Source organism: Capra hircus, chromosome 16, assembly GCF_001704415.2.
Source record: "Capra hircus breed San Clemente chromosome 16, ASM170441v1, whole genome shotgun sequence".
Classification (NCBI taxonomy): Eukaryota; Metazoa; Chordata; class Mammalia; order Artiodactyla; family Bovidae; genus Capra; species Capra hircus.
In genome coordinates this window covers 1,666,703-1,691,575 of record NC_030823.1, presented here as the reverse complement: position 1 = coordinate 1,691,575, position 24,873 = coordinate 1,666,703, and the positions used below count along the sequence as shown (strand labels likewise).

Genomic DNA, 24,873 nt, shown 5'->3' with positions numbered 1-24,873 from the left:
TGACTCAAACCAGCATCTCTTATGTCCCTTGCATTGGCAGGCAGGTTCTTTGCCACTAGGGCCACCTGGGCCACCCGGAGATGGAGTCCTCTCAGGCAACTGTCTTGCGAAAGCCTCCTACTCTGTTCTCCCCCCTGTTCTTGAGGATCAGTTTTGGACCTTCTCCATCCTCTTCAAACTCTTGTCCCAGCCACTTCGTCTATTATACGCCACTCTCTCCTTCCATGCTTTCAGCAAGCCTTCTTAGATGTCACTGCTTCCTCACCTTAAAGGCCCTTGCGAGCGTGCATGCGTGTTAAGTCGCTTCAGTCGTGTCCGACTGTGCAACCCCATCAACTGCAGCCCGCCAGGCTCCTCCGTCCACGGGATTCTCCAGGTGAGAGTGCTGGAGCGGGCTGCCGTGCCCTCCTCCAGGGGCCCTTCCTGGCCTCTTAGCTGCAGCGTGCTTCCCCCCTTCTTCAAACTGCTCTCCTGCATTTAGACCTGTTTCTCATTTCTTCAAGGTAGCTGTTCCTAGACCCTCGACTAAATAAGGCCCCTCTTCCATATTTTTCATGGCAGCATGTATTCTCCCAACATAATGCTTCACTGCACAAATAGTGTGTGTTAACCAGTTGGTTTCCCTAAGCCATGAGGGCAGGGTCCACACTCATCACTTTCACCACTGTATTCCCAGTACCTAGAAAGTATGAGACATTAATAGATACTTAGTATTTACAGCCCAGGTCTCTCCTGAGCTCCATTTCCATTTGAATCTCCTTATATGCACAAAATCAACACATGCAACTCATCTTTTCCTACCTCATCACCACCTACACTTTTACCTGTCTTCTTTATCTCAATGAATGGCACCACCATCCACCAACTGTCCAGGCCTTCCTTGACACCTCCCTTTCCCGCATATCCACACCCACTCAAGAAGTCTGTCACGTCCAGGTAGCTTTCTCTCAAATCCGTGCATTTCTTTGGGGCTTTCGTCTCAGATACAATAGTTTCAACTGCCAGCTCTTCAATTCTTACTTGCCTTGAACAGATTAGTTTTGCTAAGTCTTAAATACCTCATGGGAAAATAGATGCCAGGTCAAGTACATACTAAATGTTCAGTAAATGTTACCTATTATTATTCTTTCCAGATTCACTGCCATTAGGCGTATCATCATTCCAGCCCAGCCTGTCACCACAGCCCAGCTCTGTCTCTGATCCAGGCAGCACTCCAGTCTCTTACCAACAATGCAGCCAGAATGATCTTTCAAAAATGCAAATAAGATCATGTCACGCTCATTAGAGTCCTTTGACAGCTCTCCACTGCCTTCAGGGCACAGCTCAAACTTGCTAGCTTGGCTTATCACGGCTTTGTCGCCCAGCCCCTCCAACACTCCAGTCCCACCTCCCATCACTTCTCCAATCACAGCCTCTGGTCCAGAAAGGCAGAACAAGTTTAGGTTTCCCCAACAAGCCATTCTCTTACCTGCAGCTCTTTCATTACTGCTTCCTTAGTCCATGTGGAAATTGTCTTATGTCCCTAACTCAAGTGCGAGACTGTTAGGCAAGTTGAGGGAGATTCCTTATTCACTATCGTATTCCCAGTACCAAGCAGGCTCTGGCTCATATTCACACTTAATAACTGTTTATTCAATGAGTGTAACTCATCCTTTATTTTGAAGAGAAAAAAAAAGCAAAAGGAAAATATTAATTTGGGGTTGGGCATGTCCATAGCAAGAGTATCCCTCTATCCCAAAACATGTTAACAACCTGAAATTTTTCTAATAGCACTAATACTTGTTTTACCTTTAGAGGGTGGATTTAAGCAAATCCCAGAAAACAAGTACTGGCTAAAGATTTGTCTGTTAACAACTATTTAACTCAAGTTACTGGTTTCAGCTTGCCTTCTAGCCTCAAGACTACATTCAGCAAAGATTACAAATCTGCAGTACTACGAATCCAGCTGAGTAGCATACAAAATCCAGGTAACAAAATAAAGTATGTGGTTGTTATTAAAAAGTTAACTTTTTAAAGAGGTCACAAAACATGAAAAAAGCTGTGTGAACACAGAAGCTGGCTCCATCCTTATCTCTGATGTCCATTTTTAAAAAAATGTTAATTTGTGGCATAGACAAATCTCAGCTGAGGCGCGTGGGATCCAGCTTCCTGCCCAGGGAGTGAACCCTGGCATCCCAGCCTCGGGAGTGCAGAGTCCTGGCCATCAGGCCACTAGGGAAGCACCCCGCTCTCCTTTGTAAAATGCCATCCCTGCTGCCAGCGTCATGCTCACCCCCGCCCAGGTGCTCCTCATACAAGCGCCCGCCACCTATCTCTAGGGCACCTCATTTGTGCTCCCGGAAGTTGTGCGAGTGCCAGCCTGTGCCAACTACGTGATAGATGTAAGCTCAGGACAGCTGACCAGAAGCTTTATCCACCTTAACGGCCTTAGGCCTCAGCATGTGTGCTAGCCAAACTCTTTATGGACACGTTTCACTTCTGATATCCCTCCAAAGAACAGAACCTGGGGAGGGCAGGGGGTGGCGGGTGCGGTCACAGACTAGTTTCAGTGAAGCTCCTGAAAGTAAATGTGAAATGTACTTTTAACAAGAGATTTCCTAAGTTTCACAGGCTTTTCAAGGAGGGCTGTAATCCCCAAAAGTTTAGGATCCCTGCTAGAGACCCCAGCACATGCTCAGCATACAAGTGATTAGTGAATTCTTTGTGACAAGCCCTCAGTACCTCTCACACAAGCCTTAATTCAAAACCACAATGAAACAGAATCCTGCACTTGGTGCCCCTTCATAAACTCAAGGGCAATCCCGAAATCTCTGTATCACTAGCAGAGGGTGGCAGACAGGTTGACGTATTCATGGGTTCCGAAGAGTCAGGCAGTCTTGGGACCAGAAGGCGGCTTGCCTTAAATCACTCTAGACACGCAGGTGCTCTATGAGCTCTAATTCTCAGGGCTCTAGGGGGAACCTCCACAACTCACTGCCTTAGCTCAAGTTATTAATAAAGAATACTCTGCAAATTCTGAGGTTACCTTCAAGATTAGGAACCTAAAATTGAAATAGCCCGCCAGGCTCCTCCGTCCATGAGATTTTCCAGGCAAGAATACTGAAGTGCGTTGCCATTTCCTTCTCCAGAGAATCTTCTTACCCAGGGATGGAACCCAGGTCTCCCTCAGTGCCGGCAGATTTTTTACCATCTGAGTCACCAGGGAAGGCTAATAAAAAATTCTCTGCAATTCCTTCCAGATTGGGAACCTAAAAATGAAATATAACATTTACGCTGCTGCTGCTAAGTCGCTCCAGTCGTGTCCGACTCTGTGCGACCCCATAGACGGCAGCCAACCAGGCTCCCCCATCCCTGGGATTCTCCAGGCAAGAACACTGGAGTGGGTTGCCATTTCCTTCTCCAATGCAGGAAAGTGACAAGTGAAAGTGAAGTCGCTCAGTCATGTCCGACTCTTAGCGACCCCATGGACTGCAGCCTACCATGCTCCTCTGTCCATGGGATTTTGCAGGCAAGAGTACTGGAACACTTACTCTATTAATAGTTAATTGTGTGTATGACTGGGGGTGGGGGGATTAAAAGTTGTTTTTAAGTACAATAACTTCTATTGCAAAAGCTACTCTCTTCATTCATTGCCGTCAGACCAAATTTGTGGTCTGACACAAATTCAAAGACAGAAAACAATATTTTGCTGTATACAAAAACAATTCTGTATTTCCGTAATAATGACACCACAAAATGACAAAAAAAATTTAATACAGAAAAAAGCACAACAAAATCAAATACATAGTGCAAAAAGATACAGAGCTATCAACTTAGTGACGCTTATAAAGATTAGGCAAGAACTCATGAAAATATTTCCTTTCTTCACGTTCTAGGCTGGTTTCAAAGTTTTTTTTTCCCACCATATTTGCTACTATTATTAATTATGACAACCTAATTAGATGTTATTTGGAAAATTGCATGATTTCTATATACTGACTGCATTTTATGCCACCTATTCAAGTGCATGTAAGACAATTTTTTATATCAAGACCATAGCAAGGCAGTTGTAGCTACTGCCCGAATTTACATACACAGTTCTCTCAGAACCTAGGGCCAGAACTCTTCTAGACAAGAGACCATGTGAAGCAAAGGGTACATAAGCTAGAGGCATGGGTAAAAGGAAGCATCGTAGGCTCTACTAGGCAGGCACAATGGGGAGCCCAGCTTCCTCTGAATATACACCCCAGAGCGTGGTCTACCAAAAGCTTAATAACTTCTAGTATCTTCTTCAAGGCAATCAGAGGTTCTATTACTCCCCACACTTAGTCCCAGCAAACTATGAGGTAGAAAGAGTAGTATGTGAACTCATTTTACAGATGAGAAAAACTGAGGCTTAAGGTCAAGATTAGGACTCATGATGGTAGAATAATTTTAATCCTTATCTCTATCCAAGAAGCACTTAACAGTGCCTAGCTATAGACTAGAAGAGAGTCCTATTTAAGAGGCTGCCTTGCTAGGTGCTGAGGCCAGAAACATTTCACTCCTTTAAAAAACATTTTCTGTAACTTTCTAGCAAGGAAAAGAAAAAACTAAATGAGGCATTTTGATTCTTTATGAAAAAGAAAAAATGAGGCAAACTGTAGGGGGACAATGTACACAGTTCTATATGTAAATGGACAACCAATCAGGACCTACCCTGCTCAGTACTGGGTGGCAGTCTGTATGGGAGGGGACTCTGGGGAAGGATGGACACATGCATATGTATGGCTGTGCGCCTGAAACTGTCACAACACTGTTAATCGGCTATACTCCAATATACTTAATATTAAGTAAAAAGTTAAAGCAAAATAAAATGAACTCTGCTCGATATTATCTAACAACTTAAGTGGGAAGCAACTGAAAAACAACAGATATATGTATAGGTATAACTGAACTGCTTTGCTGAACACCTGAAACCAACACAACATCGTTAAGCACCTACACTCCAACACACTGATGAAATGAACAGTTCATATACACAGATCTTCAACCACAATTGTTTTTAATAGATAGTAGCTCTGAAGTCATCTCTTTGCTTCTTATTGCTAGATTCCACCACCTAATTCTGCAGGAGAAACATCCCCCAGGACTGACGGGAAAAGAGGAATATTATCTAAAGACACTGGAGTTACAACTGTCCAAGAGGTGATACAGAGAGGCCTTCGGTATAAAAGCAATATCCAGAAGTAGGTAATAACTTTGAATTCCAAGGAAAAAGAACAACAGGATGGAATGGGAAATGTCTGACAACAAAGTACTTACTGTTTAAAAACAAAAACCAGAAAACCCTTGGGATAAGAAACTAGATATTCTGATAAAATGTTTTAATAATATTAGTTTTCAATAAACCATTTACCAAACTACAGCAACTACAACAAATATTTACCAAACGACAGCAACTGAGAAAGGAATTGCTCTGACAGCACCATCTGGCCCTTGTTAGGGTTCTTGACCCATCCTGCCCCAAGAAATAAGCAGTTCTACCTGCTGGGCTATCCTCCAAGATGACATTTAATAAAGATCCCCAGTGAAGAAAAACCACCTGCAGAAGGAGCATCTTGGATTTCAGGTAAGCTCCCAAGAAATACTAAGTACCTCTTTCTGAACACTTCTTTCTCTGTAACATTCCAGTCATTCAAAAGGCTCTTGAGAGAAGTACAGTAAACCCCAAGTGTAAGCTTATTATAATATTTTAACAATACCACGTTCCCCAACAGTGGCATTATTTGGGATTGCACATTCATTGCATTAAAAGATCTATCTCAAAATACTAATAGGACATTTTCCCACGGAAGAAAAAGAGATCTGGTTGCTAAATAAAGAATACAGTAATGGCAAGCAAGGAACGCTCTATCAAGAAAAAGAATATCCCAAGACGATACGGAAAAAACTGTTCCCAGATTAGGTCTGGGGGGGGTCACCTGAACCACCACCTCAGATAATCTCCATTTCCAGTTTAGCTTTGGAGTCTCCAATATTTCTCCTCATACGCTAAACTGCAACTCAGCTAATCACAAATGTGGACAATTCCAGTAAAGTAGCCTCAGGTACCCTATGGCAGTGCAAAATTCTAGACATTTGTAAACACTGTATATGGTATTTTTGGCACAGGGGAGAGCTTGCCGGTCTCTTTATCTTTGAAGTGCAGATTCTAAAATCACCTGGTCCACAGCCAGTGTTAGCAAAAGCATTAACGGTCTTGATAGTGTATGCGCATACATAAACACCCACAAATGAGAGAGCTGTCAAAATGAATGCTTCTTCAGGACATGAGCAATTTAAGCAGGTATTTGGCTAAATGGAAAACAACAGATTCACAGTATCTAAAATCATACACTTTCACGGACTTCCCTGGCAGTGGTTAAGACTCCGTGCTTCCAGCGCAGAAGGCACGGGTTCAATCCCTGGTTGGAGAAGTTCCACATGCCATGAAATGTGGCAAAGAGAGAGAAAGGAGGAAATCATACTTTCAGAAGATTATAATTGTCTGTGGGGAGAAACCAAATAGTTGGTTAACAAGTTTCCTACTTTCTAAAAGAAAAACCAAGCAATAACACTACAATAGCTCTGCAGATACACTGATCCAACAGTTCACATATTTCCCCTTAGCAACTATCAAAGAAGCCAGCATTGCATTCAAAGAACATTTCAAAAACAGGCTACCTAAAAATAAGATCCTCATCTTTAAAAGTAAGCTCTTACAAAACAACATTGCATACAGCATTACACACAGCTTTAATACATAAATATCACTAAAACACAACTGAATATTTCAAATGCCTGGCAGTGATTCAATCTTAAGACAAGTTTATGGCAGTTTAGTAGCTGGTCTGTCTGGACGCTGATCCATTGTTCAAGTCTAGGATTGGGAATCTATGATATTCCATAGATGTGCTCTGAAGAAATGTTAATATCAACTTAAAGCGTTGCTCTAAGATAAAGTCTGATTAAGTATAAAATACAAAAGCATACCAAGGATTCTAAGTACCAAGCACACCAAGGATTGTAAGTAGAGTGCAAGTAAAATGAGTTAATAAGAGGCAGGAGACATTTTTAGCTATAAACTAGAAATTCATTGCTTTTCTAAGGATTTGTCATTTCTGGTCTGAACATTCTGTCTGGGATAACACGGTCATAAATATTAATTTAAATAACTAAAATAAGAAATCTGATGCTAATGTGGGATGATCTCATTAATCACAAGTCTATGGTGTAACGCAGTGGAAACAATAAACTCCACTGACACCTACTTTAACAGATCTTTTCCACACAATTAAGATTTCAAGCAAAGCATGCCTTATCTATAACTAGGACCATAATAATTTAATGTCTAAAAGAAGACGTTTGAAAGTGAAAATGGAGAGAAAGAGAAAACCTGTGTAAGATGCTGAAAAACAGAAGTAAACTGGCCCTGTCTCCAGAAAGCCAGAGCATCATAATCACCCTAATTACAAACTAAATGCTAGTGTTTGGAAGTCAAGGTTGCATCATCATATAGCAATAACTATGAAGTCTTAACACACAAACCACGTCTTGCTTATCTGTACCACAGTGACACTGAAAAAAGAACAAAATCAAAAATAGATCAAGAAGATGATTTAAAACTTACTGCAGGTAAAGCCCTGCTCTGATAGCTTTATTTAGCCCTTTTTAGGATCCCTATGGTTTTTCCAGCGGTCATGTATGGATGGATGCGAGAGTTGGACTGTGAAGAAAGCTGAGAGCTGAAGAACTGATGCTTCTGAACTGTGGTGTTGGAGGAGACTCTTTAGAGTCCCTTGGACTGCAAGGAGACTGCAGTCTAAAGGAGACTGGTCCTGGGTGTTCTTTGGAAGGAATGATGCTAAAGCTGAAACTCCAATACTTTGGCCACTTCATGTGAAGAACTGACTCACTGGAAAAGACTGATTCTGGGAGGGATTGGGGGCAGGAGGAGAAGGGGCCGACAGAGGATGAGATGGCTGGATGGCATCACTGACTCGATGGACGTGAGTCTGAGTGAACTCCGGGAGTTGGTGATGGACAGGGAGGCCTGGCGAGCTGTGATTCATGGGGTGGCAAAGAGTCGGACACGACTGAGCGCCTGAACTGAACTGAACCCGTCCTAACCCGAGAAACACAAGGAGTTCTACTCGCTGTGCTGTGCTCCCAAACAACATTTAATAAACATCCTGGGGGATGGAGGAAGGTACTCCATGAAAGTGGAAATGCGAAAGAAAGCTGGAATAGCAATGCTCATATCAGACAAAACAGACTTTAAAATAAACACTGTGCTAAGTTCCCAGGCGGCACTAGCGTTAAAGAACCCGCCTGCCAATGCAAGAGATGCAGGAGACACAGGTTCGATCTCTGAGTTGGGAAGAATCCTTGGAGGAGGGCACGGCAATCCACTCCAGTGTTTTTGCCTGGAGAAGCCCACGGACAGAGGAGCCTGGCGGGCTGCAGTCCATGGGGTCGCAGAGTCAAGACTATGAAGCGACTTAGCACCCAGAGCACATAAGAGACACAGGATGACGATAGATAATGATCAACGCGTCAATCCAAGAAGACACTGGAAATGCAGAGCAACTGTAAACATAAATGCACCCAACACAGAAGCACCACAATATGTAAGGCAGATACCAAGAGCCACACAGAAGGAAACGGCAGCCCACTCCAGTGTTCTCACCCGGAGAATCCCATGGACAGAGGAGCTTGGCGGGCTCCTGTTCACGTGGTCACAAAGAGTCAGACACAACTGAGTGGCTAAGCACAGCACCAGAGCCATACAGGGAGGAACCGACGGGAACACGCAACAGTGGTGGGCGTTTAACACCCCACAGAAAATCAGCAAGGAAACAAAGCCTTACCTGACACATTAGACCAGATGGGCTTAACTGACATTTATAGAGCTCTGCATCCAAAACCAGCAGAATGCACACCCGTCTCAGGTGCACACGGAACACTCTCTAGGACTGACCACAAGCTGGGCCACAGGGTGAGCCTCGGCAAATTCAAGAAAACTGAAAGAATATCAAGCTTCTTTTACCATCAGGCTATGAGACTGGAAATAAATTGCAGGAAAAAAAACTATAGAAAACAAACATGTAGAGGCTAAACAACATGCTAGTAAACCACCAATGGATCACTGAAAAAAGGTCAAAGACAAAATAAAGATCTAGAGACAGACGAAAATGAAAGCACAACAATCCAAAATCTATGAAATACAGCAAAAGCAGTTCTAAGAGGAAAGTCTATGGAAGTCTCACCTCAGGAAACAAGAAAAAAATCTCAAAGAAGCAACCTAACCTGATACCCAAACCAACTAGAGAAAGAACAAGCAAAACTCAAAGCTTAAAAAAAAAAAAAAAAAATCCTCAAAGATAGTAGAAAGAAAGAAATCACAATGATTAGAGAGAAAATAAATGGAATAGAGACAAAGAAAACAACAGCAAAGATCAATGAAACTAAAAGCCGGTTCTTTGAAAAGGTAAACAAAATTGATAAACCTTTAGCCAGACTCATCAAAGAAAAAAAAGGGAGAGGACTCAACTCAATAAAACTAGAAATGAAAAAGGGGAAGCTGCAACTGACATCACAGAAGCACAAAGGATCATAAGAGACTAACACAAGCAACTGTATGCCAATGAAACACACAACATGGAAGAAACAGACACAGTCTTAGAAAGGTCCAGCATTCCAAGACTGAACCAGGAAGAAGTAGAAAACATGAACAGACCAATCACAAGCACTGAAATTGAAAACTGTGATTAAAAACTCTCAGCAAACAGAAGTCCAGGACCCGATGACTTCACAGGCAAAATCTATTAAGCATTTAGAGATGAGTTAATGTCTATCCTTCCGGGAACCCTTTCAAAAAACTGGACAGGAAGGAAACCCCCAAACTCATTCTACAAGGCCACCATCACCCTGACATCAAAAGAAGACAAAGATACCACAAAAAGAAAATTACAAGCCAATACCACTGATGAACACAGACGCAAAAATCTTCAACAAAATACACGAAATCCGTATTCAACAATACATTAAAAGGGTTATACACTGTGATCGAGTGGGATTTACTAAGCAGTTATGCAACGATTGTTTAATGTTCATAAGTCAGTGTGTACACCACATTAAAAAAAACTGAAGAATAAAAGCCATATGCCCAATAAAGTGGAAGTTGCTCAGTCATGTCTGACTCTTTGAGACCCCATGGACTGTAGCCCTCTAGGCTCCTCTGTCCAGGGGATTTTCCAGACAAGAATACTGGAGTGGGTTGCCATTCCTTTCTCCAAGGTATCATCCCGACCCAGAGACGGCACCTGGGTCTCCTGTATTGCAGCAGGCAGATTCTCTACCATCTGAGCCACCAGGGAAGCCCAATGATCAACAGATGCAGAAAAGGGTTCTGACAAAATTCAGTACTCGTTTATGATAAAAACTCTCCACAAAGTGTATACTGAGGGAACATACCTCAACATAATAAATGCCATATTTGACAAACCTACAGCTAACGTTATATTCAACGGAAAAAAGCTGAAAACATTTCTTCTAAGGCCGGGAACAAGACAAGGGTGTCCACTCTCGCCGCTTTTATTCAACAGTTTTGCAAGTCCTAGCTACAGCAATCAGAGAAGAAAAGGAAATAAAAGGGATCCAGACTGGAAGAGAAGGTGAACTGGAAGAAAAGGAAATAAAAGGGATCCAGACTGGAAGAGAAGGTGAACTGGAAGAAAAGGAAATAAAAGGGATCCAGACTGGAAGAGAAGGTGAACTGGAAGAAAAGGAAATAAAAGGGATCCAGCCTGGAAGAGAAGCTGAACTGTCACCGCCTGCAGGTGACACGATGCTACACACAGAAAATCCTCGAGACACGGCCTGGAGACTGCTAGCACTCATCCACGAAGCTCGTAAAGCTGCAGGCTACAAATTAATGCACATAAACCTCGCATTTCTATACAACAAAAGGTCAGAAAGAGATTCCAGAAACAATTTTACTTACCATTGCATCAAAATGAATAAAATATCTTAGGAATAAACCTACTTAAGGAGACAAAAGACCTGTACTCTGAAAACTGTTAAGATGCTGATGAAAGAAGTCACAGACACTAACAAATGGGAAAATGAAACACACTCTGTGGACTGGAAGAATCAACAGTATCAAAATGACTATACTACCTAAGGCAATCTACAGAGTCAATGTAAACCCTATCAAATCATCAACGGCATTCTTCACAGAACTAGAACAAAAAATCTTAAAATCTGTACAGAGACAAGATCCTGAATAGCCAAAGTACTCCCTGACTTCACAATATTGTTAACTGACCACACTCCAATATAAAATAAAAAGTTTTTAAAAATAAATAAATAAGTGAAGAATAGTCTTTGATCAAATGCTGCTGGGACAATAGGGCATCATAGACAAAAAAAAAAGAAAAATCTTCATCTAATTACCCCAACTTACACAAAATTAAAGCAAGACGAATCACAGATTTAAATGTAAAATATCAGACCACAAAACTGTTACGGAAAACAAGGACAAAATATTCCAGATTTGGGGCTAAAACAAAGAATTTTTAGACTTGACAGCAAAGCACAAAATATATACAGAAAAATTGATAAACTGAACTTTATCAAAACTACAAACTATTTATGAGAAAGATCCTCTGAAAGGGGTAAAAAGACCAACTACAGAGTGGGAGAAAATATTTACAAACCCAATATATAGCAAAGGACTGATACCTAGAGCATAAAAAGAACTCCCAGTCCATCCTGAATATTCACTGGAAGGACTGACTTTGAAGCTGAAACTCCAATAATTTGGCCACCTGATGTGAAGAGCTGACTCATCTGAAAAGACCCTGATGCTGGGAAAGATTGAGGGCGGGAGGAAAAGGGGACGACAGGATGAGATGGTTGGATGGCATCACCAACTCAATGAACATGAGTTTGAGTAAACTCTGGGAGTTGGTAATGGACAGGGAGGCCTGGCGTGCTGCAGTCTATGGGGTTGCAGAGTCGGACACAACTGAGCAACTGAACCCCAAACTCAACAGTAAGAAAGCAATTAGAAAATGGGCAAAAGACATAAACACTTTACCAAAGAGGATGCGTACGGCATACAAATGGTTCAGGTTCACCTGTCTCAGGTTCAATTAAAAGGTTAGGAAAATTTTAATTAAAACCACAACGGGATATCATCACATATCTATCAGAATGACTAAAATTAAATATTATATAATAGAAAGGGAAAGCACCAAATTCTAGTGATCATGCAGAGAACTGGATCACTCCTAAATTGCTGGTGAGAAAGTGAAATGGCATAGCCATTAAGGAAAAAGCATTTGGCAATTCTTAAAAGCTAAAATTCATTTACCATACCTTCTTATCAATTGTATTACTAAGCATTTATCCCAGAGAAATTAAAACTTTAGTTTGTCCAAAAATATGTACACAAATGCTTATAGCAGCTTTTTTCATAATGGCAAAAACTAGAAAGAATCTAGATGTCATTCGAAGAGTGAATGATTAAGCAAACTATAGTATAGCTATATCCTAAAATGCTGCTCAGCAGTTAAAAGAACAAATTATTCACATATACAACTCAGATGTATTTCCAGGCAATTATGCTGGGAAAAAAAAAAAAATCCAATCCCAAAAGGTTGCATACCATATGGTTCCATGCATGAGCATTTCTGAAGTCACAACATCACAGAAATGGAAAACAAATTAGTAATTTCTAGGGCTAAAGAGGGGATAGGGTTATAAGGAACATAACAGGTCTATAAAGGATTATAGGATTCCAGCAGTGATGGAAATGTTTTTTATCCTGACCGCATCAATGTCAACATCCTGGTTGTGATGTTATACTACAGCTTTTCAAGATGTTATTATTGGGGGAAATTACTACAGATTACAAGGCATCTCTCTGTACTGTTTCCTACAGCTGCACGTGAATCTACAATTACCTTAAAATAACTTAATTAAAAGACAAACAAAAATGGGCAGAAGACCTAAACAAACATTTCTCAGAAGGAGACATAGATGGCCTAGAGGCACATGAGAAGGTGCTCAACACTGCTATCAGAGAAATGCAAATCAAAACTACAATGAGGTTACCACCTCACATCAGCCACAACGGCCATTATCAAAAATCCATAAACAGTAAATACTGGACAGGGTGTGGAGAGAAGGGAACCCTCCTATGCTGTTGTGAGAATGTAAAATGGTACAGCCACTACAAAGAACAGTATGGAGGTTCCTTAAAAAAACTAGAAACAGAGCTACCATATGACCCTGCAATCCCATTCCTGGGAATCTATGCGGAGAAAAACAGGCCAGAAAGGACATGCCCCCCCGAGTTCATTGCAGTGCTGTTTACAATAGCCCCCAAAATGGAAGCAACCTAAGCGCCCGTCAACAGCGGAGTGGGTAAGGGAGGTGTGGTCCATACGCACAATGGAATACTGTTCAGCCACTAAAAAGAAGGAAGTAGCGCCATCTGCGGCAACACGGACGGACCCAGAGATGCTGTATGACACGGCAGAAATATCGTGTGACATTCCTTACATGCAGAATCAGAAAAGAAATCATACAAATAAACTTAATTACAAATCAGAAGCAAGTTCACAGACTTAGAGAACTTAGTTACCAGCAGGGAAAAGTGGGGGGAAGGGATGATGAGAGACTCTGAGACTGACATGTACACACTGCTATGTTTAAAATGGATACCAAAAAGGACCCACTGCACAGCACAAGGAGCTCTGTTCAAGGTCACACCGCAGCCTGGATGCGAGGGAAGCTCAGGGTAGAAGGAAGTGAAAAGCGTCAGTCACTCAGTTGTGTCTGACTCCTTTGAGACCCCAGGACTAGAACCCGCCAGGCTCCTCTGTCCATGGGATTCTCCAAGCAAGCATACTGGTGTGGGTTGCCATTTCCTTCTCCAGGGGATCTTCCCAGGGATCAAACCTACGTCTCCCACATCACAGGCCAATTCTTACGGATACATGTATATGTATGGTTAAGTCACTTTGCTGTGCACTTGAAACTATCATAACATTGTTAATTGGCTACACTCCGATATAAAATATTTTAAAAATAAAACAAAGATCCTGGATGATGGGAAACAAACTGCAGAAGCAGCATCTTGGATTTCAGATAAGCTACAAAAGAAATATCACCTCCTTCTGCAGATACAATTCTTTGTAACATTTCAGTCGTTCAAGACTCTTGTAGGGGTGCAGTAAACCTAAGTGTATTTATTGAAATATTTTCAGCTCAAATGTGGTTTAAAATCTTCTAAGCAAAGTACTTACAGCTAATGGGGACAGTAAAAACCCAGGTGATCCAAGGGGAAAAAAAAAGTAACGTAAGACAATTCTGGGACAGGCAAGGATTCACCAAATTAGCAGCAAATATCTATATACAAAAATAAAAATTTCAGACTATTTATTAAGCTTTCTTCAAAAACTCAACTTTATATAAGAGGGACCATAGGGTACAAGTGCAGATCCCAGCTTTCCCTATTCCTCATTTTACTTGCAAAAGCAATAACCTGGCAAAATTAAAACAAAATCAACAGCTATCAAACTATCATGAAGAACAGTATGGGCCGGGGAGGGGGGGGAATGGGGTATAAAGTTACCTAACTTCCTAAATTTTTAGAGCACTTACCATAGTCTAATGAAACACTGAACTTGAGGGACTGATTCTATTTACTGAGGGGAAAAAACCTTTGTCCCTAACGCCTGGAGACAGCCAGAGACCTAAGCTCCATCCCCCAAGGAGGACAAACACTGGATAGACAGTTCAGGTTCCTCTGCCGCCTGTACTTGTCTTTCCAGTGGGAGGAGTGATTTACCGGATTATGTACGAGAAGCGGACATGTACTGCCTTTTCTCTTTGAGGACAAACGGTTAAGTCTCTATTCTCTCTGAAGTCCTATGTTGGCTGCAGCTCATATTCTTCAGTATTTTAAGGCCATCGGTTATTCCAAATTTAATAAACACCACAGTTCAAACAGTTAACAAATAATGAGAAGGAAGAAAGCATGGTTTAGAGATTTACTGTATGGGACTTGGATTCCAGAAAGAGCTCTGTCACTAGCTGTGACTTTCAGCAGTCACTTATCCTTTCCGCCTCATGTGCAAAATAAGAGGTTGAGTATATGAGTGCGTGCTAGTTAATTTCTACAGGTTTAACAAAACTTCTCTAAACATAATGCTAAATAAAGGGATTGTGCTCTACTGTCTGTATCTGTGTGTGCACCAGCACCTGTGAATGCGTGGGTGTGTGTGTTTGGGGCAGGGAGTTGAGCTGGGCTTATAACAAGCAACCCAAGCTAATTCTTAAGATCCTTAACTTTAATAATTTTAGGGCCTTGATCTTCAAAATATTCATACCCCTAAGCATACACCAAAATTTTTTCCAATAGGGAAACTAGATAGGAATATCTATAAGGAAAGCAACTTAAAGATATTCAATTTCCATATGTATTATCCTAATATTTATGTGCTCAGATAAAACCTCTTCAGAGTGATCTTTAAATACTTTCCTTTTCCCAATGGCTATAATCTCTATTTTCAGAAGGCAGGCTGCTTCTCACCCGTCTAGAATCTCATGGGGCATTACCTCAGAACATTAAAAAAAACCACTAGAGGCATCAAATAAAAAGACAGAAACCGCTAGCAGGCTCCCAGGAGACAAAGAGGGCAGAGTACCGCAGAGATTGCTTTGGTCACAATCTCTGCGCCTGTCTTAGAAGCAACTGAGACGGCTGTGCCACAGGTGCACGCAACACACGCACCTGAACTAAAAATGAAGCCAAACAGGGCCTTCCCTGGCGGTTCAGCGGCAAGAAAACTCCATGCTCCTGATGCAGGGGGCATGGGTCTCCATGCTGGTCAGGGATCCCATATGCCGTACAGTGCGGCCAAAAAATAAATATAAAGTCAAACGTTTCAACTGAAAATGAAGTCTGCTTTGGCTGCTTAGTTTTATAATGTGAATAGGCTTTGCCAGTTTATATGACAGGACTTTTCCTATAAATTCAATCAGCCAAATCTACAGCTCCAAGGTTTTGGCAAAAATATATTTAAAGCACAGCTGCAATATATTGGATACATCCTCTTTAAGTACTTAGAGTTATTTTAAAACTTTAGAAGTCAAATTCAACAGGTGCAAAAGGAAAACTAATCAAGGGTGAGAGTCATGAAATGATGGAGGAGCTGCCTGGAAAAGGATCCAAGAGAACATTCCGCGAGACAGAGATGTGCTACTGCTTGCTCCAGGTGGCTACTGAGATGCCTAGAACTCAGCAGAAGGCAACACTTTATTGTTTGCTAACTACACCTCAATTTTTAAAAGGTGCAAAAAGTCATATGTACTTTTTCAAAATTGTTTTTTGAGGTATGTTAGCAAAAATGTTGGATATCACTGTTCTAGGCACTTTACAAAAATAATCGTTTCTCTCAACCACACAACATAAAGTAATCTACTTTATACATTAATTACTTATGCTTTTTCATTGATAGCTTTAGTATCTTTCTAATAGCCACCTTGGATTTTGATGCCCAAGAACATTCCCTACCAGAAAATAACAGTAAGAAATTAAATTAAATAAAAATGAATGTATTTCTATCTGTTACTGCTCCCTCCCAGGCCCTCATCTTTGAAGACAGAATTGATTAACTTCTCTTTTAATGTTAATAGTCTCCAAATTGATAATTTAGTTCTAAAGAACTTATTCTCTGATACTATAAGTTTAGAGGTAAAAATGTCCTAGAACATAAAAGTTCACATGAATAAATGAAATGGGCACCCTGCGTAGAGACGCTCAATACTGATATTAGGACACATGACCAGCTCTGTTAATATCTGTCTGTAATTCACTGATTCAGCTATGCTACAAAAACCTTAATAACCAACTGAATCTCCTTCTTGCAAATAGGACAAGAAGCCCCAGCCTTCTTTAGTCTTCTGGCACAATGAAAACAAGTGACAAGATGGCCTGTCCTCCCGTGAATAATGTTCCCGTTTCGTGGTCTTTTCTCACACAGACTACATGGCTTCAAAAGATTCTGGCAATCCTCCATGTTTTCTGTATCTTTTCTCTGTTCAAAAAGGTTATCTGATTGTTCTCCCATGCTTGATATCGTCTCCTGGCTTTCAGAACTATGAGCCAAATCCAAGAACTCCACCGAGTTGCAAGGATCCAAACGTTTCGCGCTTTCTTCCTTTATGTATGTGTCTTTCGGTCTAACAACTGGAGCCGATACAGTTCTTCTGCAGTCAGGGACGTCAATTCCTTCACCTTCTTGCTTTTCAGGTATGGCAGTGATATCAGATGTGGAGAGAGAATGGGTTAACTTAGAACAATCTGAATACCAATCCTTCCTCAAGGCCCAGCAACGAAAACAGTACCTCTTGCTTGGAGAGTTAAATTTCTTGCACTCAGTACACTGCCACTCATCCTACAAAGACAAATGTAGCCAGTTAGTACTCACTCAGTGGAAAACATGATACTGAGAGAAAGGGAGAGTAGGCCAAATTTCCATCATCTCACACCAGGATAGTGAGAACCCAGGCATTTCACACCAGACACTGAAGTTCTAGCCTAGAACTTGAGCAAAGTCTACAGCTACATGCAAGGACATCTTGAGAAGCTTTACAACGATAGTGACATGATCCCCACTTTAAGCCGAACGTGACGTAGTTGTCTTTCAGGAAGTTAAGCTGCTTTAGCTTTCTATTTAGTCTGGGTGCAGTCTGCAGTGTTTGCTTGTACCCACTGCCTTCTTTTCACAAAAAGGCCGTTCTTTGTACAACTTACTCTTTTCCCCAGCAAGAGGCTAAAGGAGGAAGCAAAGGTAATACTCAAGATGCCATTCTTTACTACTGATTAAAAAGTGTTATGAAATCTGTCAGAAAGGAAGCTGAAATTGATATTTGACGACCACTACATTTATTCCTTCTCTCACTGTTCTCAGGAACAGGTAGGTAACTGTATGCCCAAATCACACTCTGAAAAATGAATGCTCCTGTCCTTGAATGCCAGGTAATTTTTTTCCCCACTTCTCCACATTCAAATTAGGAGATACCAGAGTGCAATGCATTTTAAATGCCTTGCTTAATTCAAAGGTAGCTACCTGGAACCAGTCAAGTGTGTTTAAATGTGGGCAACTGCCTGGCTTTGACAGGATCGATGATTTGATACATGCTCACTTGATTACTTTCAGAACAAAGGCCAAGCACTTCAAGTTTAGAAGTCACAACTCAACTGCCTATACTGAGAGGCAGGGATATGACCATTTGTTAAACTGGGATGCTTCTCCAGAAAGCCTCAGAACATTCTTGCCAGTTTTAAGATCCTCAGATCTCATCTGCAATGCAATACAAATATGCAAGGAACTTCATAAAGATTTGGAATTCATAACTGATGGTGTGTCAGAGTCTAATCTGCATCACTTTTCTTCTTTTAGTAGTACACAGAGTAATAGGGTTTATTAAATTCTATGGCAGCTCTGAATTGATGAAATATAGTCTATTTGCTTAACAGGTTTCCTGGGCCCCAGACTCTCAAAAATCTGATTAGGATAGCACTTACCTCTGCTATTCGTACTATGGTCAAGAACACTTAATGGACCAATATATCTGACGCTATTACTTAGCCATGTACAGACAAATAATTTGCAATGAATTACCATAATGGTCAGCAGTGGTGGGGTGGGAGCTAGGGCACAGGATAAACACTAGAGACAACCAAAGATTTTTATATCCCCAAGCAGCAAACTGTAAAATCCCCTCCTTAACCTTACTCCGCCATCTTTCTTCCCGCAGTGAGTTAGCTGAAGAAAGTACTAAAGAGCCAATGGGGAGCTAGCATGGAAAGAGACGAGCAAGGCATTCATTTGAGTCTAAACCTGAGTGGCCAACTGAAGACAAATCCAAACCTATTCCCTAACAGCTTAATGAAAATTCAGTTAGCAACCCTTCATTCATATAAACCTACATGGAAATTAAGCCATTTTCCATTTGTTTCTAGTTAAGAAAGCATCAAAAGTATAACACTTAACAAAAACTTTCAGATAGCTTACAGGTCTCTTTGGGCAGGAAAAGCAGTACAGGACCCCTTTGAATCTAGGCACCCACTGCATGATTTCCAAAGGGCTTTGAAAGCAGGAAGAAAGGCACACAGAGGGGCATTTAAGTCACCTCTTCCCAAGGCAGGGAAAGCATTCGATCAACTCATTCCCTTCTCTTCTCAACTTCCAATAAAAATCTAACAAGATATAAAGAAACCAACATCTCCTACCACCTAGGAAAAGTAGACAGAAATGGGGAGAAAGGGCACTCTTCAACACAAGTGAACTGCTGGGACATTAACCTCTGAAGACATGAGCAGTGTCAAACAGCTTATTAGAAATTCATACCTCAGAGGTAAGTTCTATATCAGTATCATCACCTATGGATTTAGGGTCCTCAAGGTCATCATTTTTTCCCACTTCAATCACCTGAGAAAGCAAAAACATCTCATTAGCCAGGTTTATGTATTTTAGATGAGGTTGTTACCTGAGAGCAAAAAGAACAGAGCTTCAGTTTAAAGCTCACATTCTTCCTCCATCACTAGTACTTAAAAATGAGACAGTTTATACGTGAGATCGAAAACATGATTCTGTACATACCTAGCTGACACTCCAGTAGAATAAATGATTGAAAAGCACCAAAAAGGGCTACCAAAGATCTCTTCAGCATTCAGAAAGGGAGAGCGTTCCCAAATTCATGTATTTAAATAAACAGTATCAGGGTGTAAATTATTAAATATGGAGATGTTTATCTTGAGAATCTAGGAAGGCATTCATCAGAATAAAATGGGACTACATGAGAAAATGTGGGGGGTGTCTTCTAAACTTTAAAAGTCTAAAAACTAAAACCTCACTTCTGTGATCCACAAAGTCCTATCCTATTTTTAAGACAGGCCTGGTTAACTTAATGTAAATCTTAAAACTGGGTAAAGTATTAAAAAATGAAAAGGGGAGATTACACGAGTCATTTGTTGCACAAAGCAGCACAGTGTCCGGTGAACCGATCTGAACAAGCTATACTACGTGTACATAAGCACAATCAGTGTGAAATTCCTCCACAACGTACCTTTTTGTCTGTCACTTTCCCTACTTCTTCACTTGTTTGTTCAGGATCAGCAGCTTCAACTTTTTTTCCAACACCAAACTGCTCTGACACTGACTCATTCAAAAACCACAAGTCATCTGTGGTGTCTGAAACAATAGCAGTACCTATATCCTAACAGAGAAAAACAAACATCAGTTTTTGGGAAGTGAAGTCGCTCAGTCGTGTCCAACTCTTTGCGAGTCCATGGACTGCAGCCTATCAGGCTCCTCCATCCATGGGATCTTCCAGGCAAGAGTACTGGAGTGGGGTGCCAGTTGAACCAAAGTAGATGAGCCCAAAAGTCAATGTCCTCATACATCTCAAAAGAATCCTCGCCTTTCTTCTGCAGATTTCTATTAATTCAACAGATAATCTACTTGGCAGTGACTATGTATAGACTAATGGGTGGATATGAGAGTACTTGGCAAGGAATTTTCTATTTTAATAGTAACACTAGAGAAACAGCAATGAAGTGCTTAAAAGCTAAAAACTCTTAGCTGCTCAACTAAATAAAATCCATCTACATTCCTTTTCACAGGTGGCAATCTGAGGACCTAGACAACTTTCTGTTAATTGTGACATATTCTTCCCTGTAACTCAATGATGTTTATTAAAGAAATATGAGAGATACTGATGATAATGCAAACCTCTATCCTCTTTCTGAATTCTTCTGTTTTATCAAGGAAAAGCTGGTATATAACACTTCTTTCTTAATTCTTAAACAACTTTAAATATAACTTTATTTTCACACTCATCTACGGATACTTTATGACATGTTTTTCTACAATATTCATGAGACAACTGATTATTTTATTCGTATATGTCCATTCATTTACTGAACAAATAGTGTCTATTATGTGTCAGATACGAAGCAGGTACCACTTACTAAGCAATAGGAATAGAGTGGTCAATAAAAGCAATAGAAAAGAGTGGTCAATTAAAAGCCCTGGACTTATATTTCAATGGGGTCAGACAGACAATAGATACACAAACAAAATACAATAACACAAAGAAGCTCAACGGGGCATATAAAAGAGCAGAATGGTGATGGATTAGACTATGGAAGTAATAAAAAGTGGCTAGATCTCAGGTATGCTTTAGAAACAGAGTGGACAACCTGAATACGGTATATGACAGAGAGAGAAATCAATGAAATCTCTGGATGCATGGCTAGAATAACTGAGTAGAAGGAAGACGTAAGTAAAAGGAAACACTTCCCTGGTGGTCCAGAGGCTGGGACTCAGCACTCCCAGTGCAGGGGGCCCAGGTTCGATCCCTGGTTAGGGAACTAGACCCCAAATGCGGCAACTAATAGCTTGTATGCTGCAACTAAAGCTTCCACATGCTGCAGTTAAGATCGGCGCAGCCAAATAGACAATAATAAATGTTTAATGAAAATATCGAGAGCTTTCTTTTGGGATTTAAAAAACATTTATTTGGTTGCGCTAGGTCTTAATTATAGCACACAGGATCATTACTTACAGCATGCAAACTGTTAGTTCTAGAGTATGGGATCTAATTTTCTGACCAGGGATCAAACCTGGTCCCCTGCCTTGGGGGCACAGAATCTTAGCCACGGACCACCAGGGAAGTCCCGAGAGTTCTGTATTGAACATGGAGAATGTCAGGTCATCCAGTTTTGAGTAGGCAGTTAGATGTGGAAGCTGGGCACTGAGGAGAGACATCAGGGCTGAAGAGACAGATTTGAGCATTGCATGCATATAGATGGCACTGAAAAGTCCTAGCACTGAATGGGAATTCTTAGACAAGGTAATGTATGTTTCAAGAGTAATCAAGAATGTCACTCCATCAAAAGAAAAAAAAGTTCCTCTTCAAATGTGAAATTTACCTGATTTGTCTGTAAATCAGTTGAGCCATTACTTCTAGGTGTATAGTTATTTCTTAAGTTTCCTAAAAACCACCAAGGCAAGCCAGCTACATCCCACTCCTCAAACCCGAGGTCCAGTCTTGACGTCTCTTCTTGTGTTAAATTTGCTACCAAGTCTTCATCTATAAAAGTCAAATGGAAAAGATGATAAATGTATACCACACTTAAGAATCAAGACTCTCTTCCTAATGCTTAAAATTTCTCGTACAAGGCAAGCAAAAAGAAAATCCTTTTCCCAGTAAGAAAGAATCAGAAATCAAATACCTGTATCAGTTGCAAAGCCCAAATCTCCTTCCTCTGCTTATAGATTTCATTAGCAAATAATGAAACTAGAGGTCATTCATCAAGAAACACAAACTCTGAAAGCATCCAAACAATGACACTGTTCTAAAAGGATTTCTAAATGGTCACCTGGGGGCATTTTAAACATGCCCACCACTATAACAACTAAGGAATGACTTGACTCGTGACTGCAAATGGTGACGGCATAGTGGCCCAACCCTTGAGACAGAAACTAGGTGCACAGATCATCTTGAGCAATCACAAGGCTGTCAAGGCAGTCTCACTAGCACCACATATTTTCGGATGTTTCTCAATGATTCATATGTTTCAGTAGGTAACAACCACTATGAGACACTGAACTCTAGGCTGTCCAAATAAATACACATCTATGTCCTTTCTGGATCAACAGGCTCTTCTGGAGTTAAGATATTTAAAAGCTGGAAATACTGCAAATCCAGGACATAGTAAGGGCCCACACATTCCAAATAAAAGATCTTGTGTTGTACATCTGAATGACACTCAAGGGGGTTACTAAGGTAAGTTTGTTGCTGCCACATGGAATTCTTTCCATTCTTTCCCACTGTCCCATATTTTCGTTGTGCTTTCTTACTCTTCTCTACCTCCTCCTAATACACTAGGCACGCCAACGGCCACTAAAGGTGTTTAAATGTGCTAAGGTACATACAGTTGAAAAAATGTCTGCAATAAATGGATCCTTGCCAGAACAGTTACCCTATCTACTTACAAATTATGCTGTTCCTATTAAAAGGTACACCTGTGCTCAGGGAAACTTCAACTACCTTTTATTTACTCACTGCTGAAATTATGAGAAACCTAATTTTCAGATGGTATCACATTAAACTTATCTTCAACTCTTATCTTATTCAAGCTCTGTAACTTCTTCTGAAGGGAATGAAAAAAAGGCCATTCTTTCCACATGTAAAAATTCTGTACTTTCTACCTATACACATCCTTGAGAATATTCAAAATTTACATCATGAACTACAGTTTCTTGTCTTGGCTGTTGTTATATATTAAACAGCCTTTGAGTAGAAAATAAGCAAAGGCTTGTATTTAAAGAAACAAAATTACACACTTAGGACCATACAGACGGAAATAAGCTCCCAGCTAACTAACTAGATAGCCCAACATTCAGCTTATATTCTAAGCAATTTAAAGAAAACAACCTAACATAATAAACAGATTAAAATTTATCATTTACAACAACTGTAGCATCATAACCTTCTGGGATGTTGCTAGAGGTCTAACCTGCCACTTGTGCAAATGTGAGTCAGGTACCTACACTAGAAACCATCATGCCATAAAATATCTTTGAGATATTTATGACTTTACATTATCTTTGCAGGAAAGAGTTTAGGAAAGACTTTATAAAGCAGGGTTTAGGGGAAACTTCTGAAACGCTGCTCAACTCACTTAACCCGACTGCACTATATCTAATATGAATGGGAAAGATCTAATGACTACCATCCAAGGATAAAGGAACCACTAGGCTTCTTATGTCTCATTCTTGGCTCTGAGACATTAGGTCCATTTTACCATCTCTGCAAGCTTCAAAAATATATGAAAATTAGCCTTTGCTTCAAGCAGACAAATAAAAATAAAATTCTAACCAGATCAAATATATACAGGGGAGCCAAGATTTAAAACGCCAAGGCAGCCGAGTTACCAGGTGGCAACTTGATGAATGCATGGCTATCTTCTATTAGCATGCTAGCTAAAGATGGTCTTGCTCCATCCTGGTCACCATGTGTTGCTAAAAGAGAACTACCATCTTCTTCAAAGTTAACAGTAGTAAGCAGGATAAAGAAAAGGTTTCAGAAAAGAGTGAAAATAGGTATGACATATACCGCTGCTACATCACATGAGAGACAGCGTTAGTATTTTTTGAGTCCTCGATGTAACGGTCTTAATAGATGCCATTTCTAAAAGTAAACACCAGAAAAAGAAAGAGAAAGAAAAGTCTACATAGTTTTAATCCAAAACTTACCTTCTCTAGAATTTTTGCATTTATACTGTGAGGTAGGCAGCGTGGGAATATTGCCTTCTTCAGTTCTTTTCCTGGAATTGGAACTTTCCTCTACACTTTGCTGAAAGGAAGCGAAAGGCACCCATCAGTACAGCAGAAATGACTGTGACCAGGGGATGTAGCAGTTCCATTCCAGCTCACCAGTGAGTGTGCGACACAATGGGTTACGCACCAGGAAAGAAAACTCTGGAGTTCACAACAGTCAAATACAGGCAACCTCTCAACCCACTGTGGGAAAAAAATCTGCACCAAAGGTCAAAATCTACTGTTACAAACAGGCTATCAATATAAAGCCTCTAGCCTACACAGAATTAGGCATAATGCAGAAAACATATACCAAGATGATCATAAAGGTTTTGCAGGTTTAGGGAAGCTTTAAGAAATGGCCTGATGTGAACTTATTTGCAACAAGTCTGTTAAAATCTAATCAAGCAATTTCCTCAAACACCTATATACATACACCATCACACACAAGCCCCAAGAAAAT

At 40.6% G+C, this 24,873-nt stretch overlaps 1 protein-coding gene across 4 annotated transcripts in view; it reads right to left on the bottom strand.

The window, feature by feature from the left end:
- MDM4 (MDM4, p53 regulator) overlaps nucleotides 3,185-24,873 on the bottom strand; it is a 50,557-nt gene continuing 28,868 nt past the window's right edge. For 2 of the 4 annotated variants that reach the window (XM_005690390.3, XM_005690392.3), the window contains exons 7-11: nucleotides 24,348-24,447; nucleotides 22,019-22,179; nucleotides 20,152-20,301; nucleotides 19,434-19,514; nucleotides 14,102-17,474 (exon numbers count right to left, since the gene is read on the bottom strand). In XM_005690390.3, the coding sequence (XP_005690447.1) occupies nucleotides 16,902-17,474; nucleotides 19,434-19,514; nucleotides 20,152-20,301; nucleotides 22,019-22,179; nucleotides 24,348-24,447 (1,065 nt within the window). In that variant the 3' untranslated portion in view covers nucleotides 14,102-16,901. Of the gene's footprint in view, nucleotides 3,249-14,101; nucleotides 17,475-19,433; nucleotides 19,515-20,151; nucleotides 20,302-22,018; nucleotides 22,180-24,347; nucleotides 24,448-24,873 lie in introns of those variants that run through there. The other 2 variants (XM_013970022.2, XR_001919267.1) reach the window with 2 other exon arrangements.